At 39.7% G+C, this 18011-nt stretch overlaps 10 protein-coding genes across 10 annotated transcripts; 6 read left to right on the top strand and 4 right to left on the bottom strand.

Annotated features, from left to right (window-relative positions):
- Positions 1-220: 220 nt before the first annotated feature.
- Positions 221-1597, top strand: C5L36_0B00290 (uncharacterized protein; the record flags this gene model as incomplete). Its single annotated transcript, XM_029464380.1, has 1 exon — positions 221-1597. One exon carries the CDS (start codon positions 221-223, stop codon positions 1595-1597), a length of 1377 nt encoding a protein of 458 aa, XP_029320239.1.
- A 353-nt stretch (positions 1598-1950) lies between these two features.
- On the bottom strand, positions 1951-2685 carry C5L36_0B00300 (uncharacterized protein; the record flags this gene model as incomplete). Its single annotated transcript, XM_029464381.1, has 1 exon — positions 1951-2685. The coding sequence occupies one exon, from the start codon at positions 2683-2685 to the stop codon at positions 1951-1953; it is 735 nt and encodes a 244-aa protein (XP_029320240.1).
- Positions 2686-2793: 108 nt separating this feature from the next.
- C5L36_0B00310 (uncharacterized protein) lies at positions 2794-3900 on the top strand (the record flags this gene model as incomplete). The annotated part of the gene is made up of 1 exon (XM_029464382.1): positions 2794-3900. The coding sequence occupies one exon, from the start codon at positions 2794-2796 to the stop codon at positions 3898-3900; it is 1107 nt and encodes a 368-aa protein (XP_029320241.1).
- Positions 3901-4179: 279 nt separating this feature from the next.
- C5L36_0B00320 (uncharacterized protein) lies at positions 4180-6045 on the bottom strand (the record flags this gene model as incomplete). Its single annotated transcript, XM_029464383.1, has 1 exon — positions 4180-6045. The coding sequence occupies one exon, from the start codon at positions 6043-6045 to the stop codon at positions 4180-4182; it is 1866 nt and encodes a 621-aa protein (XP_029320242.1).
- Positions 6046-6291: 246 nt separating this feature from the next.
- Positions 6292-7353, bottom strand: C5L36_0B00330 (uncharacterized protein; the record flags this gene model as incomplete). The annotated part of the gene is made up of 1 exon (XM_029464384.1): positions 6292-7353. One exon carries the CDS (start codon positions 7351-7353, stop codon positions 6292-6294), a length of 1062 nt encoding a protein of 353 aa, XP_029320243.1.
- A 413-nt stretch (positions 7354-7766) lies between these two features.
- C5L36_0B00340 (uncharacterized protein) lies at positions 7767-8519 on the top strand (the record flags this gene model as incomplete). Its single annotated transcript, XM_029464385.1, has 1 exon — positions 7767-8519. The coding sequence occupies one exon, from the start codon at positions 7767-7769 to the stop codon at positions 8517-8519; it is 753 nt and encodes a 250-aa protein (XP_029320244.1).
- Positions 8520-9428: 909 nt separating this feature from the next.
- On the top strand, positions 9429-10274 carry C5L36_0B00350 (uncharacterized protein; the record flags this gene model as incomplete). Its single annotated transcript, XM_029464386.1, has 1 exon — positions 9429-10274. The coding sequence occupies one exon, from the start codon at positions 9429-9431 to the stop codon at positions 10272-10274; it is 846 nt and encodes a 281-aa protein (XP_029320245.1).
- A 298-nt stretch (positions 10275-10572) lies between these two features.
- C5L36_0B00360 (uncharacterized protein) lies at positions 10573-12843 on the top strand (the record flags this gene model as incomplete). Its single annotated transcript, XM_029464387.1, has 1 exon — positions 10573-12843. The coding sequence occupies one exon, from the start codon at positions 10573-10575 to the stop codon at positions 12841-12843; it is 2271 nt and encodes a 756-aa protein (XP_029320246.1).
- A 91-nt stretch (positions 12844-12934) lies between these two features.
- C5L36_0B00370 (uncharacterized protein) lies at positions 12935-17395 on the bottom strand (the record flags this gene model as incomplete). The annotated part of the gene is made up of 1 exon (XM_029464388.1): positions 12935-17395. One exon carries the CDS (start codon positions 17393-17395, stop codon positions 12935-12937), a length of 4461 nt encoding a protein of 1486 aa, XP_029320247.1.
- Positions 17396-17631: 236 nt separating this feature from the next.
- C5L36_0B00380 (uncharacterized protein) lies at positions 17632-17958 on the top strand (the record flags this gene model as incomplete). The annotated part of the gene is made up of 1 exon (XM_029464389.1): positions 17632-17958. One exon carries the CDS (start codon positions 17632-17634, stop codon positions 17956-17958), a length of 327 nt encoding a protein of 108 aa, XP_029320248.1.
- Between the last annotated feature and the right edge of the window lie 53 nt (positions 17959-18011).

Consider the following 18011-nt stretch of genomic DNA (forward strand, 5'->3'; position numbering starts at 1 on the left):
TTTTTCTTGGAAATTGTATTTCTACAATAAGGGCTGGAGTTGGTGCTCTATTCTATTTAATCTGTTTGTATTTCCCTTCCACTTGAGAAATTCTTTCTTTGCTTGTGTTTAATGAAATTTTTGTTTCTCTTCTTTTCTCCTTTTCTTTTCTCTTCTTTTCTTTTCTCTTCTTTTCTTTTCTCTTCTTTCCCTTATTATCAACTTTATATAGTACTGCAAAATGGGTAAGGAGAAGCAACACGTTAACGTCGTCGTTATTGGTCACGTCGATTCTGGTAAGTCCACTACTACCGGTCACTTGATTTACAAGTGTGGTGGTATTGACAAGAGAACCATTGAAAAGTTTGAAAAGGAAGCAGCAGAATTAGGTAAGGGTTCCTTCAAGTACGCTTGGGTCTTGGATAAGTTAAAGGCAGAAAGAGAAAGAGGTATCACTATTGATATTGCTTTATGGAAGTTTGAAACTCCAAAATACCACGTTACCGTTATTGATGCTCCAGGTCACAGAGATTTCATCAAGAACATGATTACTGGTACCTCTCAAGCTGATTGTGCTATTTTGATTATTGCTGGTGGTGTCGGTGAATTCGAAGCTGGTATCTCCAAGGATGGTCAAACTAGAGAACACGCTCTATTGGCTTTCACCTTAGGTGTTAGACAATTGATTGTTGCTATTAACAAGATGGATTCCGTTAAATGGGATGAAAACAGATTTGAAGAAATTGTCAAGGAAACCCAAAACTTCATCAAGAAGGTTGGTTACAACCCAAAGACTGTTCCATTCGTTCCAATCTCTGGTTGGAATGGTGACAACATGATTGAAGCATCCACCAACTGTCCATGGTACAAGGGTTGGACTAAGGAAACCAAGGCAGGTGTTGTTAAGGGTAAGACCTTATTAGAAGCAATCGATGCTATTGAGCCACCTGTCAGACCAACCGAAAAGCCATTAAGATTACCATTACAAGATGTTTACAAGATTGGTGGTATTGGTACTGTGCCAGTCGGTAGAGTCGAAACCGGTGTCATTAAGCCAGGTATGGTTGTCACTTTTGCTCCAGCAGGTGTCACCACCGAAGTCAAATCCGTTGAAATGCACCATGAACAATTAGAACAAGGTGTTCCAGGTGATAACGTTGGTTTCAACGTTAAGAACGTCTCTGTCAAGGATATCAAGAGAGGTAACGTTTGTGGTGACTCCAAGAACGACCCACCAATGGGTGCAGCTTCCTTCAATGCTCAAGTCATTGTCTTGAACCACCCTGGTCAAATTTCCGCTGGTTACTCTCCAGTCTTGGATTGTCACACTGCCCACATTGCATGTAAGTTCGACGAATTAATCGAAAAGATTGACAGAAGAACTGGTAAGTCTGTTGAAGACCATCCAAAGTCCGTCAAGTCTGGTGATGCAGCTATCGTCAAGATGGTCCCAACCAAGCCAATGTGTGTTGAAGCTTTTACTGAATACCCACCATTAGGTAGATTCGCAGTCAGAGATATGAGACAAACCGTTGCTGTCGGTGTTATCAAGTCCGTTGAAAAGGTCGACAAGGCAGGTAAGGTCACCAAGTCCGCTGCTAAGGCTGCAAAGAAATAAACATGTTCTATTTTAGGCTGTGTTTAATAAACTTTGTATTTCCATCTCTTTGATTGTTACAGCATGTCTGTAATCTCACAAGAAGCAAAAACAACAACAAAAAACCCACTTTTCATTTATTTTATTTGTAAAAAGCACTTTTTTTCTTCTTTTTCTTTTTTTTTGGCTGGTGAAACCAATTGTATATTTTTTTTTTATTGTCAGGGCACACCTGCAATTCATCACTTTAATATAGAACATTTCATTTGTCAAAAGACGTAAAGGAGTGTGGATTCGAATAGTTTTTTTTTTTCCTTTAAAGAGAAAAAAAATGACGTTTCTTAAAAGATATAAATTGATATATACGAGACCGGCTAAGGATCACTAACCATTACATCGACCAAATCATCCAATGGTCCATAGTCTTTCCGCTGTAACAATTGGAACTCGTTGGCAAACAGGACAAAATGTTTTAGACTTGTGTTCAAATGGACATTTAGCTGCAACTCATTGATCTCATCAAAGTGATGGCAATACATGTGCGCATAGACCCTGAATAGCCTCTTAAAGATGGTCTTCACCAATGCCGGGAACTGTTTTGGGAAGGGCACACCCATCTTGGTGGGGAAGACAGACTCGTCGTCCAAAAACCCCTGGATCCATGTCATCAACGACTCCACATATGCTGGGGCGCTCATGGCCATGGGTTTGCTGTGACGATGTAACGGGTCCTGCCAGAGGTACTCGTATTCCAGAGTCGCCGTCATCCGTGGACAAGTCACAGGCGAACAGAACTCTGTGATTGTTCCATAGAGCATGTTGATCTGATTGTACAGTTCAACAACTCCAACTGCGAGCCATTCGTTTAGGTCCTCTCCCTTCGGTAGCTGCACGGCCTTTGCCAAGCTTGCTCCGGATCCTAATATGGCTGGCTTTTGCTGGTATGGGTATTGTAGTTGCTCATGCTGCTGCTGCTGTTGTTGTTGTTGTTGAAGGGATGAGGTTGGAGGGGAATGCAGGTCACCTGGGGAGGGGTTTTCTGTGCGTCTGAAAGTCCGTGTCGATCTGATCGTAGGAATCGCAGACCCATTGAAGTTGAAGAACGACATCTCTGCTCTCTATGGAAGGGGGAATAGGTGCTATCTCCTTCCAAGGCTTGTCAATTCTAACAACAATCATGTCTTGTCCTGTTTAAAGACTTATTTTCGCAAGTGTTGATGTTTCTCCCCATTTGGGGAATACGCGGTCCCCCCATAATTTTTGTAAAATTCTTCTCCTATAAGCCCGACAGTTTCTCGATTTTTTCCGTGTATCGGAATGACGAACTAATGGAATCGTCCTCTTTCAACAAGAAGCACAAGATGTCTTTAATTTCAGCAAATGCAACAGATAAGATCGATTCCCTCGTCCCCGAGGAGGAGTTGCGTCTCTTTAGGGAGAAACGCCAGCAGAGCCCACGTACTTGGGATTTTTCGGTTGTTCCGGGGTTTTTCCATCAGTCAAACCCTGATACTGATGACACGGTCTTCAATGGTCCGAAGGTGCATTTTGGGTTGGCAAAGCACTCATGGAGTGAATTGGTTTGCGATTTGAAGAAACTCAACGAGGAAGCGCCAGAAGGTGTTACCTATAGGTTAGTTTTCTGTGCGAGACACGGCCAAGGGTATCACAATGTTGCTGTTGAAGAGTTTGGATTGAAGGCATGGGATGATCATTATTCACATTTGAACAGTGCCGTTACAGCGGATGGGAAAGAGTTGGTCTGGGGGCCAGACCCATTTCTGACTGAGGTTGGTGAGAGACAGGCCAAATGGATGAACGAGCTCATCACCGAGGAGATGCAACATGGCTTCCCAACAATCACAAAGCTATACTCGTCTCCATTCACCAGATCATTGCAGACCTTGACAATGACCTTGGATGGCATTGCCATGAGGAAAAATAGCAAGGAAGACGGCAGATGGTTGACTCCCCTAGTTGTCGAGAATCTAAGAGAGACCATCGGTGGTCATACATGTGACAAACGTTCCAGCAAATCCATCATTCAAGAGAGATTCCAAGGTTGGAATCTTAAATTTGAGGAGGGATTCCAAGAGGAGGATGTCTTGTGGAAGCCAGATTGGAGAGAATCCATACACGAGATTGCCCTGCGTGGTGACCGCTTCTTGCAGATGATGTTCGACGATACTGAAAGTAGCGATATCATCTACACCACGTCTCATTCCGGTATGATCAAGGCTTTGCTAATGGCAGCAAATCATCGTCAATTTGTGGTCCCTACCGCCGGTATGATTCCAATGTTGGTCAAGGGTGTTCGTATTTGATTGAAAATAAGTTTAGAAAATATATACTGTTATTAGATATATAAAATATTAGAGTTCCTTTCCACGATTAGCTTGTCCGTTTACTATTTTTAACGTATTACATCTTGCTGAAAGCGCTGAGAGAGTCATGTTTCTTTAACCAGCTACCTGTACGTTTCCTTACACTATCAGCTATAGTTTATTTTTAAGTTATCCACTCTTTTTTCTCTTCAACAGAAAAAAAAGAAAAAAAAAAAATACAAAGCATGTCATACAAAACGATACAGAGGTTCAAACAGTTTATAGTTCTTGTAAACTTTGATTAGCAAAATAACGAACATCAGGATCATTATCTTCAGTCATTCTTTCCAATATATGACGAATATCTTCCTTTGATTCGGGCAATGCCTTGCTTATATCCAATAACGACTTTGCAACATTGAACCTAATATTTGGGACTTTATCATCAGCCAAGTCAACAATAAACTTATATATGTAGTCCCTAATGATGTCAGGACTAACGACATGGATTAACTCGTCAAAGGTCTGTAGACAAGTCAATCTGCAAATGAAGTTGTGGAATTCCTTTGTTTGGGACTTTTCAATAAGTTTGTTGATGATTTCATCTCTACACCAATCTTCACCAAACAATTTTGTCAATTTACTCAGGTTCTTAACAGCTGCATTTCTAATTGTATAAACAGGGTCCCAGAGCCATTCCATACACAACTGTCCTAAAGATTCATCAAAAAATGAAAGACCCAGCTGCTCGGCCAATAAGGGAATCTGCTCAATAATAGCCAACCTGACTCTCCATAACTTATCATTAGCTAATGCAGTGATTGCAGGCATCAAACTATCACTCAATAATTCAATACCAATCACTTCATTGACAATTTCCAAATTGGATATGATGTTTAACCTAACATCACTATATTCGTCTTTTAACATCTCTACTAATAATGGCAACAATTTCTCAGTTGTCATTTCTTTGCCCAAAATTGGAGCCAGACCTGTGATTTGATTTGCCAAGGCAGACCTAACGTTTTCGGATTCATCCAAAGTCAATTGACTAACCAATGGAATGACATCATTCAAGACAATGGTATGTTGACCATCAGCCGAATCAATTAATTTGGAAAATCCCGGAATATTGCTGGATATGGCCTTTCTCACTTCAGCTTCGTTGTCCTTCATTAAAGACAAGATATAAGGGACTAATTTCAAGGTCAATTTCTCATCATTGAAGTTTTCAATTAAGGAGACTATTCTATCTGCAACCATATACCTGACTCTCCAACTAGGATCGTCAATTAGAGAAATAAGCGATTGGAATAGAAGTTCGATATCTTTATCAGTACCATTATCTGTATCGGTATCTGTATTGATGTTCTTATTATCACCATCATTTTGAGTTTTATGACTATTTATAACTTTTAAAATTGAAATTAAAATATCAACACTTAAAAACTTGACTGAATCTTGGTTATCATTTACAATTGTTTGGTACATTTCCAAAACAGTTGGCCAAATACTCGAGTCTTCACTACCATTTCCATTACCATCGTTTATAACCATTTCATTTAAAATGTCAATTAATTGGGGCAATTCCTTGGCAGACGCCTTTCTAACCATTGGAGAGTCGTCATGAATCAAGTCATTGTACAGCTTCAAGAGTACCAACCTCTCCTGTGGGGAAACCCTAGCAATGATGGACTTGAACAATCCTGTGGCCGCTATATGTAGGGAGAACCACCGTTCCTTTGCCAATCTATTAATGAGAGGGATGAAATACTGCGTGATTTGGTCTGACGACAATACTGCGGCAATTGAATTCAAGGAAGCAATGGCTTTCTCCCTCACAATTGGCTCCTCACAGGCAGAGATCTTCTCCAGGACAGGAATTAACAGAGGGGCATACATCTGGCCTCCCACAAGCGATACAAACTTGCCCAACTCCTCGGCGGCAATGGCAATCACCTCGTCCTCGTCCTCGGGGATGATGTCTTCGAGGAAGGGGATCAATTCCTCTCTCGTTCTCTGTGGACCTAGCGCAATGGCTATAGTGTCCAACCGTTTCATTGCTTGTACTCTAGACGCAACGTCGTCATGACGGAGCTCGTCCATAAGAAGCGCAATCGGGTATAGTTCTTCGACCTGGGACATCCCTACTTTCTGTTGTATGTCAAGGTGTATCTGTATCTGTATCAGTTGGCGTAGATGTAGATGTATATCTATACACAACGACAAAACACCTCGCCTTAAACAACCTCTCTAGATATACTACAAACTCCAACAACCTCACTTGACACCTGTCCTACTGGTTTTACGTACATAAACACGCGCAGTTTGAGAAAACTCTCCTTTGAGAGCAGAAATTAGAGAAAAAAAAAAAAAAAAAAAAAAATCCCTTCAATTTCTCCATCTCAAATTTAATAACCATATTGATGGTGCACGGAGTTTGCGCACACGGTCACGTGACAGAACGGCAATAAAAATTGAAATTAAGAGAAATATGCCGAGCCTTCTTAAATGGGGGAGATTTCTCAGTTTCCACTTGCATCCCCGTTTCCATGACAAGATGTGCAAGAGTTGCATCATGTTCACCAATATGGGGAAAGACGTAGACGTAGACGTAGACGAGGTGGTAGTGGTGGTAGCAGTATTAGGATTAGTAGCAGTAATAACACGTTTCTTGCGTGTTCGTCTCTTGGGTTGATGCTGGACTTGTTTCTCCGTTATGGCTTCTTTAACAACACCTATATTCTCCTCATGGTCACTGTCACTGTACACTATATCGTCGTCAGCATAGCCAGACCAGTGGCCATTGCTGTGATTGCCAACATCCCTAGCTGCGTCACCTCGACCGCCATATGCGGCCTCTTGGTCATACTCCCGTATCCATTCGATCATCTCCATGCTTTTTCCACCCAATCGCAAGTCTCCTTCAATCTTACGCTCACAGACAGCTAGTCCCTCATCCCTGTAAACTAGTTCCCCGTAGTAAAACTTGAATACCTCGGAAAACCCGTATCTCTCCAGATGCTCTTGTACATGCTCCCGCAAATAAAGACATCCATATTCCAGTTCAACTCGCAAACACACCAACACAACTTCCACATCCGTCAAAAGTTGTACGTCTCTCAATGCTTGGTATAACCGTCCCTCCTTTACATACTCTCGTATCCGGGCTTGCTCTTGCTCTTTCTCCTCTCTTTCTTCTTCTCCTCCTCCAGCTTCTGCTTCAGGTTCCCTCTGGCTGGACCACCCTTTAGGCCGTACAAGGAGCGCCATGAACAACTTCAACACCTGCACAGCCATGCCGCTATACCGGCGTCGACCACCTTCACCTTCCACCGTCAACTGCACACCCACCACCAGTGGCAATAACTCCTTCATCGCTTCTCTGAACCGGCAGTGTACATACATCTGCACAGCACGTCTATATACTAGTCTAACTTTTTCGTCCTCCATATTTCACGTCTCTAGCTTTAATCTCAATGTCGGCCCAACAGATCGTTTCCAATGTAACGACACAAGAATAGAATCTCACCGACTCGTGTTTCAATGAAGGCCCGTATAGAGTGAGGACAACTTGTTCAATCGTGAAGGAGATGGTGTTCTCAGCTATTGGCAAATCTCAGAAACTCTCATTTTGTCCAAATTTCATGTCCTTCCCAATAGGGAAAGTCTGTGCACATTGAATGAAGGCAAATCCTCCATAGTCATCTTGAACATCAACAGGCTTGTCTTATATTTGGCCATATAGCTATACATCTATATTCACATATATATATATATATTCATCTATACAAATACCAAGCTCTCACGAGGAAGACAAGCTATATTTTTGCGGCACCATTGGATCAGTAGAATAGCCCCACGACATGTCCAGAAGATACGATTCTAGAACGACCATTTTCTCTCCAGAGGGGAGACTCTATCAAGTCGAATACGCCCTTGAGGCCATCAACCATGCGGGAACAGCAGTCGCCATCAAATGCAATGAAGGGATTGTCTTGATTGCAGAGAAAAAAGTGACTTCGAAATTGTTGGAGCAAGATTCTGCCAGTGAAAAAATCTACCTTTTGAACAACCAAACCCTCTGTGGTGTTGCGGGAATGACAGCCGATGCCGGAATCTTGATTCAGTACATCAGAGAGGCGTCGCAGGAGTACTTGAAGATCTACAACAAAGAACCGAATTTGGAACATATTGTCAAAAAAATATGTAACTTGAAGCAGGGCTATACCCAGTTTGGTGGATTGAGACCGTTTGGTGTGTCCTTCATCTTTGCTGGGCACGATGACCGCCATGGGTTCCAATTGTACACCTCCAACCCTAGTGGTAACTATTCCGGATGGAAGGCGACGTCCATTGGCTCCAACAACGCCAGTGCTCAAACCATTCTCAAGCAGGAATACAATGACGATTTGGATCTTGAAGGTGCAAAGAAATTGGCAATCAAGGTCATGGCTAAGACAACAGACTCTACAAAGCTAACCAGCGAAAAGATCGAATTTGCTACAGTGTCTATGGACCCAAAGACAAACACTCCTCTTCTGAACATCTGGCACGCTGAAGATGTCCAACGTCTACTCGATGAGACCGACACTGGCGTCAAGGAGGACGAGGAATAGTGCAACCAGTAATAATGCAACGAAGAAAAGGGGGGGAAATAGCAAGATAATACCAACCTTGATGTGTAAATGTATAGTCCATTTAGATTTTAAACCTATTAGTTACAAGAACAACAACCTCGTTGCTCAACTCCGTCAGTATTCATCGAGATAAAAGACACTCATAGAATCCACCGATTGGGCAAATGCATCGACATCCATCGAGCATACATGCTCTGTAACAGTCGATACAAACCCCCTTTTGCTTCTTCACTGCAAACTCCTATTATTTACACATTCAAGCTTGTTTTCCAAATCCAAATCAGTGTTTCATTTCCATCACCATCGCAATTTTGTACACACACAGAGTGTTTGTATGTAAACTGATCTTAGTCACCTTCCCCTCTTTGTCTTACTCTCTCTACAGACATCCTACACTGTCCCGTCGTGTCTACTTACAGACCAGCGTGGTAATCTCAGTAGCCATTTACACTGATCTCTCGCATGTGCATGTGTCCGAAACAGGCAATCCTTGCCGGGTCTTAGAAATCTGCCCTTTACACAGAAGGTCTACTAGACACCTCTACAGCAAGCTCCATCACCAACTGAAACAATTTCGCCACAAACCCCCCTCCCCCCCATTGTTATGCATCGACTTGTCGCATTGAACTAAGGATCTTCACCACGGTATAGGTGCAGAGACCTTCCCCCTGATGTCCTGTTTCTCCTCCCTTCATGGCAAGCGAGACAGCAACAACATCAAGTGTCATGCCGCGACAAGGAAAAGCAAAAAAAAAAAAAAAAAAAACAAAAAACAAAAAACCCACTCACCAAATGGTGGCGAAATTGCAAACACCACATCCCTGCTTGATTACAAAGGAGGTAACAAAGGCGTTTCTTGTTTGAGGTGTATAAGGAGCAACAAAGACCATGTCCCGTTTAGCCAATATTGTATCCAAACTTGCAATTCCCGTTTCTGCTGCGATTTTAGTTGCAGATCTTTCTCTTTACGATGTCAAAGGTGGTGAAAGGGCAGTTATATTCGACAGATTCTCAGGTATTAAACCTCAAGTGGTTGGCGAAGGCATGAACTTTGTCATTCCATGGTTGCAGAGACCAATTATTTATGATGTCAAAACAAGACCAAGAACCATCAACACCGTCACTGGTTCCAAGGATCTACAACAGGTTTCCATCACTTTGAGAGTTTTGCACAGACCCGATGTTATGAAACTACCAGCCATTTACCAGAACTTGGGGCTTGATTACGATGACAGAGTGCTACCTTCCATTGGTAACGAAATCTTAAAGTCTATTGTAGCGCAATTCGATGCAGCGGAATTGATTTATATGAGAGAGGTTATCTCTAACAAAATCAGAGATGAGTTAGCTGCTAGAGCAGCCAATTTCAACATCAAGTTGGAAGATGTCTCCATCACCCATATGTCGTTTGGCCAGGAGTTCACAAAGGCTGTTGAAAGAAAGCAAGTTGCACAACAAGAGGCCGAAAGAGCTAAGTATCTCGTTGACAAAGCAGACCAAGAACGTAAAGCTGCAATTATTAGGGCAGAGGGTGAAGCTGAGGCTGCAGATCATATCTCCAAAGCCCTAGCAAAGGCCGGTGATGGTTTGCTATTGATTAGAAGAATCGAAGCATCGAAGGACATTGCTGCTACATTAGCAAATTCTCCTAATGTCGCATACTTACCAAAAGGTGGTTCAGGAGACGAAGGTGGTGCATCAAGCCAATCCCTCCTCCTTAACATTGGTCGTTAAATGCCCTCCCCAGGGGGGAAACGGTAAAAGGGAGGAGTAATCCCGTTTATTCTCTTGTCTATAGTAGTTTTATTTGTAAAGCAATATTATGATGGTCTAAATAAATCAAATTATTTCGAAGAAACAAACTCGCAAAAATTATTTTAATAGGAAAATCTTGTCTTTCTCCGCATGTTATTATAGAGAGTGATGAAGATCAACAACTACTTTGAGCTCTGACGGAGATCCACATTGCTTCTTTGCCAACATTCCTCCACTTTCACACCAAAGGGATTACTATATTACCATTGGAGATTCCATGACTGATTTGTCCTCGGACTCAAAACCTTTTCATGGTACGGTCAACACGAAAATTGCCTGTCTGTCATGTCGAGAGAAGAAACTAAAATGCGACAAGGCCCTTCCCCAATGTTCCCGTTGCAAGCAAAAAAGTTTAAATTGTGTATACGTACAGCACAAGAAAACCGGGCCAAAACCAAGCGGTAATTCGGGTATTTTGTCGTCGGTGTCTACTAGACAGCCAAAGAAAATCACAAAAGCACCTTCTGCAAAGGTAAAACCAGCACCAGTGGCCAACAGTATCTCAGCGTCCACGGCTAATCCCAATGCAAGACCGACTTCAGACCCCAATGCAGGTTCTGCATCTACATCAATATCGAACTCTTTTTCACCAAAGGAAGCTACATCTAAAAATAACGTTGAAACCTTGAATTCAATCAATGGAATGAGTACCTTGGATATGGCAAATTTAGAAAATCTAAACACATATAACGATTTCAGTACTTATAAAACATGGAAAGAACCAAAAACATCCTCTGAACTAAATACCCCAATAAACTACAGCCAGTTTCAGTTCCCTATAAATTCTCCTTTACCCAATATACAACCTCCCTCATTGTCACCCTCTTCAAGTAGCCGAATCTCTGTGCAAAATTTCATGAATCCAATTCAAACCCCAGATGGTTTATTCAACCAAACAAACGACACACATTCATCAGGTACTTCCAACAACAGACACCAGTTTAACACGAGCCTAACCAACGTTACTAATAAATCGTTTGAAGAAATAATTGGGTTGCCTAGTCTTGGTTTAACTATGAAAGATATTGATAAATTCCATGCCTTTTACTTTGATTCAAATACTAGGATCTTTAAATATTCAACCCAAAGATATTATAATACATTCATCAAGGATCCAAAAAGAATTCTGCACTATTCCTACATGATATGGACAATGGCATGTTTCTATTTAAAGGAATATGAATCCATGGTTGACAGATTGTACGTAGCTTCTTTAGCCCAAATGAATGATTATTGGGAATCCAATAGGGATAGTTTTCATTCGGATATTTTGTCTTACCTTCATGCACTTTGCTTGAAATCCCAATTTGAATTCTTGTCAGGTAGAGAAATGAGAGCTGCACTAACCATTAGTTCATCAATTAGACTAACACAAATGTATGGCTACGATCAGATTGACTTATCCCCCACAACTTTGGGCACTCCGGCAATTTTTTTTAGAAGCTTTACACTATCGAAAGAACAATATGAGTCTACTAATACCTTGTTACAAGATGATGGGTTGGATCAAGATATTCCATTAGTAGAGGAGCGCAGAAGAGTTCTATGGGAAGTTTATGCAATCGATAAGTGGTCTTCATTAGTTACAGGTCTACCCTGTGCCCTATCAGTTGATAGTTTGTCAGTGATATTCACAAAACTTCCTTCTCCGACAACCTTTCTACCATTGAATAGCGACTCCGATATTCAGAATTCCTCCTCCAATGAAAAAAACAGCTACTATTTACATGAAGCAATGCAAAAACTAGATAATAATCAAGTTATGTTGGACATAAACTCTTCATCTTCCAAGATTCTATTACTAACCATTTCGGAGAATATAATTAAGTGGTGTAAAATGTTTTTGAATATGGTGGAACTAGAAACTTTAAAGTCTTTATCATCAATAGATTCAATTAGGAGCAAAGTCGATGAGCTGGTTAAAAATTTCGAGAGTATGCACAACAATTTATTGTTTTTTGACCTAACAACAGAACCCTTGATGAATATCGTCATTACCAATACAACAACCCTATTATACCAGAGTGTTTTAATTAAGTTTAATTCCTTGTTTGATCTACAGCTTCGGGAAGATCCTTCTGGAAATTCAATCGCAGGAAGCGAAATATCCTTGTTTAAGGATATCCTATATGAGGTTTCATCAATGAGTGAAAATATAATTATAAGGTTTGTTAAGAAGCAGCGTGTCGAGTCACACCTGAAAAAGGCACCTGTTTTTATCGTTTTCATCAATTCTGTCAAGTCCTTGTTCCAATGTCTCGCATTTGTTTATAGATTCAACAATATTTTGAATGTTGACATCAAAAGAAAGCGCTCATTAGAAAATACAATTAAAATCGCCTCTGCAGTTATAAATGGTCTGCCTACGAAGACTCCATTGGTTGAGAAGACTAAGACAATCATTAACAATGGCCAGGAGCTATTAGACCATTCGCCACATTTGCTTTCATTTTTTGATTCGTTTTTTGATTCGACTAAAACTTATTAGTTTTTAAGTAAAGTGATTCTTTTTTTTCTGTACCCTACTGTTCTATTAACGTATGAATATGACTATATTGATAATTTATACAAATATAATATTATGCCCAATTATCTAATAAGTTAGGAACTCCCGATGTAGATGCTCCTATATTTACTTTCTTAGTATTTACATCCCCGGAAGACGGTGTAGAACTAGTACCACTGCTAAACTTGTCTAGTAAGCTAGGTTCCTTCCCCTCCTCGCTATGGGGACTGCAAAGTATACTTGGTGTGTGTGGGAAATCGGTGTAATTGTCTAGCAAACTAGGTAGCTCTTTAGGGGGTTCCCTAGAATTACTTGACCCAGAAGGAGACATAAATTTAGCCAGAATATCACCTGGTTTCTGAAGCTTGACTTCTTCTTCTTGACCAGCTTGCATAATATATGCTTTTTGTTCATTATTAGCTTCTGAAAATTCCCATGTTCTGAGCAAATAAAGTGCCAACCAATCACAGCCCATTTTGGTGTACATTGTGGCAGCTTTGATCACAAAAGAAAATTCATGTTTTGGTTCAATCATCGAGATACCCTGATAGTACTTGACATTTCTTTTTCTAAGAGAATCGTACATAATCAGCAAAACAGGATCTTCTGTATCTGTAGTTTTGACCACACTATCAATATTAGGCCATTGGTAATCGGGTAAATTCATCTTCACGTCATCTTTTATCTTGTGTAATGGTTTTATCAACGATTGGACTGAATGAATTTTATCCCCCAAGATCCAGAAAATCCAACTTAGTTTCCACCGATCATTGGTAGTGATAGCGTCCGTCAACATCTGTCTCTCTATAACTGTTCTTACCGAAACACCATCATCAATCCCATCATAACACCTAGCAACTGCTATTGCCAATGGTATGTCCTTTATTTGCCTTACAATGACATTAACGGCATCCTTAGGAGAACCAGCTAAAAGAAAAAATGATGCAGCATCCATATACCGATGTTTACCTAATAAAACGTATGCATTTTTATTGGCAGCAGACTTCCACCTTTTTTCTGTAAAATCATTGCTTAAAAATTTGATCATTTTTTCACGTTCTGGATTACCAAATGATGTCTTCCATAATCCAACTAAAACTTTCTTTTTCTTCAATGCAAGATAAAAAATTGAGCATGTTGAAGGGTCCTTGCGACCACCATTTTCTCTTTGGAACTTTAAAAACTCGTTAGCCGCAATCTTTTCCATGGCATGTTGTAATCTAGTGATGTCAAGCCAATAAGGCAATAAATAGCTCCTTGCTAAATTCCAATTCAATTGATTTCCGTTCTTCTCTTCCAACAACCCATAGAGAAGGTCTCTATTATCTGAATGCAATGCAAATGATATATCCCTCATGCTTATTGAATCATGCGTTGATACAAACAAAGGATTTGTCATGTTCACTGTAAATAGTTTCATTGCCAAAAAAAATTTAAGACCACTAATGTCCAAAACTTTGGATTGGTATAGTGTAATGTCTTTGAGAATGTAAATGGTATGTAATAGGGTGATTTGCTGATGTCCTGTAAGAAATGGTAGCTTGATCTTTTGCAATTTTTCAATTAGTATTTGAAAACCTTGTTCATTAAGGTCATCATTTTCTTTGCTGTAAAAATCCTCATTTTGGTTGACTATATTACTTAACAGTGTCATAACCTTCTCAATTTGAATGTCAAAGCCAAAATCATCCTCCCTCCTTACTCCTAAATCTATCTCTCTTAATATATGAGATAGCTGAAGTAAGATAATCTTCACGAGTGGTATCATTCCAAGAAACACTGACTGTATAATAAATTGTGGATGATACAATGGCAAAGGTCCGTTTAGTACCGCACACAAGTGAAATAAATCATTGGATCGAATTTCTAGTGACCCAATTGCTTGCCGTGTAACCTCATCCTTAGTGGCATCGAGTTTTTTATCGCTTAGGTATAATTGGTTACCGGCGCCAATGACAAGGTTGCCGTCACCCATCCATATAGAGTCTCCAATCTCGTGTGTGGTTTCATGAGATAGGTCAACCTTTTTAATCTTTACAAACGATAGCCTTTGATTAGTATAGTCATGGCGCAACTGTGTGTATAACAAAGAGTGCGATTTAAAACCAACAGCAAGGATTCCTTGGTCAAATTCAGTCGATGTCCAATCTAGGTCTTTTATGACTTCATTTTCAAATTCCTCATAATAGTCTCTAACAGAAACCTTCATGTCCCAAATACTTAACTTGGATCTTGTTTCATCAACAAGTGCCATCTTATTGATTGAAGACACAGATATCAGAGAGCAGTTGTTGATCCCCGTTTTAAAGCTATCCTTCAAATGCCATCTAATTAAACCATTCCCGTCTTTAGCCTTACTAAATGAGACATAATAAATGAAAACTCGTCCATTGGGTGTGACTGTAACCAAAATTGCCCTACCAACCCGATCAATAGATTGCATCCATCCTACTGGGTCAACCGCAGAGAGCATGTAAATTTCATCGTTGCTATCATTCGGCAAAGGGTCAATGAAATATTTCTCTAGTTTATATTCCATATCACCATTATTATTTGGATGAACGCTAAACCTAAAGCATTTGCATGATCTATCTTTATTTACCATGACGATATGACACTCAGACTTTGAGGTTTCAGGAAGTAAGAATACACAATCTGGGGGCAGGGCTGTATCAATATCTAACATTGCGACTTCTTGAGCCGTCAGATTAGAAAATGTGTTCACGCAATCAAACACTATTATTTTTCTTTCCAGAATAACGATAGCATAATGAGAGTTATTCCAAATGACAACATTTTGAATTGGTGTATCGGTGACTATAACACATCTTTTTGTTAATGTTTTCCTTTCATTGCTTAAACTAATTGGGGTCCAGAGCACAGTTCTTTGAAACCTAGTCAATGATAGCACAGAAGAGCCATCTGCTGACCTTATTAGCCTTCTTATCGATTTGTTATGTCCTGTAAACTTTTGTGCCAAACGACCAACATGGACAACCTTATGCTTCAGCGGCACACCTTCATTATTATACTTTGAACGATCAAATTGTAAGAAACTTGTGAAATCTATGTTGATTACCCTAATGGTATGCTTGAAACAATCATGTAAAACTAAAGTTAGGATTGAACTTTTGGAATAATGATCAATCTGTATGGATTTAACTATAAAATCTGAAGGATGTGATGGAAGACAGTATTTAGATAATTTGATTATTGACAAGTAAGATTTACCATCAACACGTAACTTATCTAACTTGGTTATTGTCATTTTTGAAGGTAGAACATTACAGAGGTTTGAGAGGAGGTAAAGAGTAAGCACACCATCGCTACCAACGACAATGCATAATTCACATTTCAGTTTAAGCAGATCAAGAATCTTATTCTGCATTTTCATAGAATGATCGAGTTTAGTTGATGATGCTTCGAACTTCTTTAACATATCTTCAAGCTCAAGTTCCAAAAATTGATTATCAATAAAAGTGACGGTTTTCAAAATACCCTTTCCCCTTTTGGAAGGATCATCTTGATACAAGTCCAGCCGTCCCGATTCAAAGATTTCAAAGCCTCTATCCAGTCTAAATGTAGAGAAGACTCTCATATTTGAATTATATGTGAAGGTGTAGAGTGTATTATGATAATACTCCTTTAAAGTACTTGAGTGTATACTACTTTCATCCGACATCAATCTGCAATCGTGCTTAATAATACTATTCACAGGTTTTAAGATAAAACTCTCTGAAGACTTTGATGATGTGTTATCTTTTGTAGCGGCTGTTGTAGAATTCGACGTAACATATCTCTTCCAAATGATATCAGTTACAAATGTGTCGTGGGGTAAATAATGTAATTCAAAATCTAAATTTTCTTCACTAAATCCATTCCTATTCCATAGTTTCACATGTTTATCATAGAACCCAATACTCGCAATACATGTAGCATTTGGTGAAAACTTAACTTTGTATATAGGATTGGGCTGTTTCTTGAACCATATCAACGTGCATTTAACGTTTTCTTCTGGATCAGCCTTATCATAGTACAACTTATGCATAGCAAGAGAGCTGTCAGAACCTGTCACTAATTCGCATGTTGTTTTCGAGTTAAATTCTCTAGGTAATTCCATAAATTGCAGCTCAAGCTCATCGCTTTGCGGTACTGTGTAGTCTGACCAACATAAACTGTTAATTTTGGATGTATCATTTTCGTTGACAATGACGTGCTCCAATGTCCACTCGATTTCCAATTCATCAATATTCTTTCTTCCATGAAAATTAAAGTTGTAATAATTTGAAACTTCAGGAGTGTATATGTGAACCTCATTATCTATTGCAATGGCTATTTTCCCATTAGACCTATTTAGATAAACTGTATATGAGTCTTTTGGTAGGTATATCGTTTGTAAATGCTTGGAATTTTTAGTAAGTATGACAAGGTTATTTCCTGAGGTATATGCTAATATCTGAATAGTATTCCAGTTGGCGAAACAACATGAATCCGAAGAGTGATTCGGTTGCCCTGGCAAGAAATTGACAGACATTAGGTGTAGTGGTTTCAATTGGTGCGTAATGCTGAAACCAGGAGCAAGCACTGTTCCGACAAGGAGAATATCCCCGAAGATTGTAATGAATATGAGAAGGAAAAGGTCATGATGAAACTACCATTTTTTTTTGGAGCGATCAGGAAACTTCACAAACTATCAGTGACACCATCTTCTTCAGTGGCACCAGAAAAGGAAAACCATCCACATCGTATCACATTTTTGACTAGGCAAAGATGGTTGCAAGTTGTAAAGATCAACTCAAACAGGTTGCTATTTGTTTACAGAGATCCCCATGTGTTATGATCGAGAGACACACACCAAAGGAATGTATTTCCAAGCCAGAGCTAACCGAAGAGTTACCAGAACTTTGTAAAGCGCACCTGGCTACATTTCTTGAGTGCAAGAGGGGTATCGTTGACATGAGAAAGAGAATCAGAGGTAATGGTACCTTGAGTACAGGAAAATATGATGAACAATACAATAAGTTGTCTAGTGGTGAATTTGACCCTAGAGAAGAGATGAAGAAATTGAAGACCTTGGATTCCAACCAAAAACAATGATATAAGGAATACCGTTTCTGTGACTTTTACTATGAACATGTATATAGATGTGT

This window comes from Pichia kudriavzevii, chromosome 2 (assembly GCF_003054445.1).
Source record: "Pichia kudriavzevii chromosome 2, complete sequence".
Classification (NCBI taxonomy): Eukaryota; Fungi; Ascomycota; class Pichiomycetes; order Pichiales; family Pichiaceae; genus Pichia; species Pichia kudriavzevii.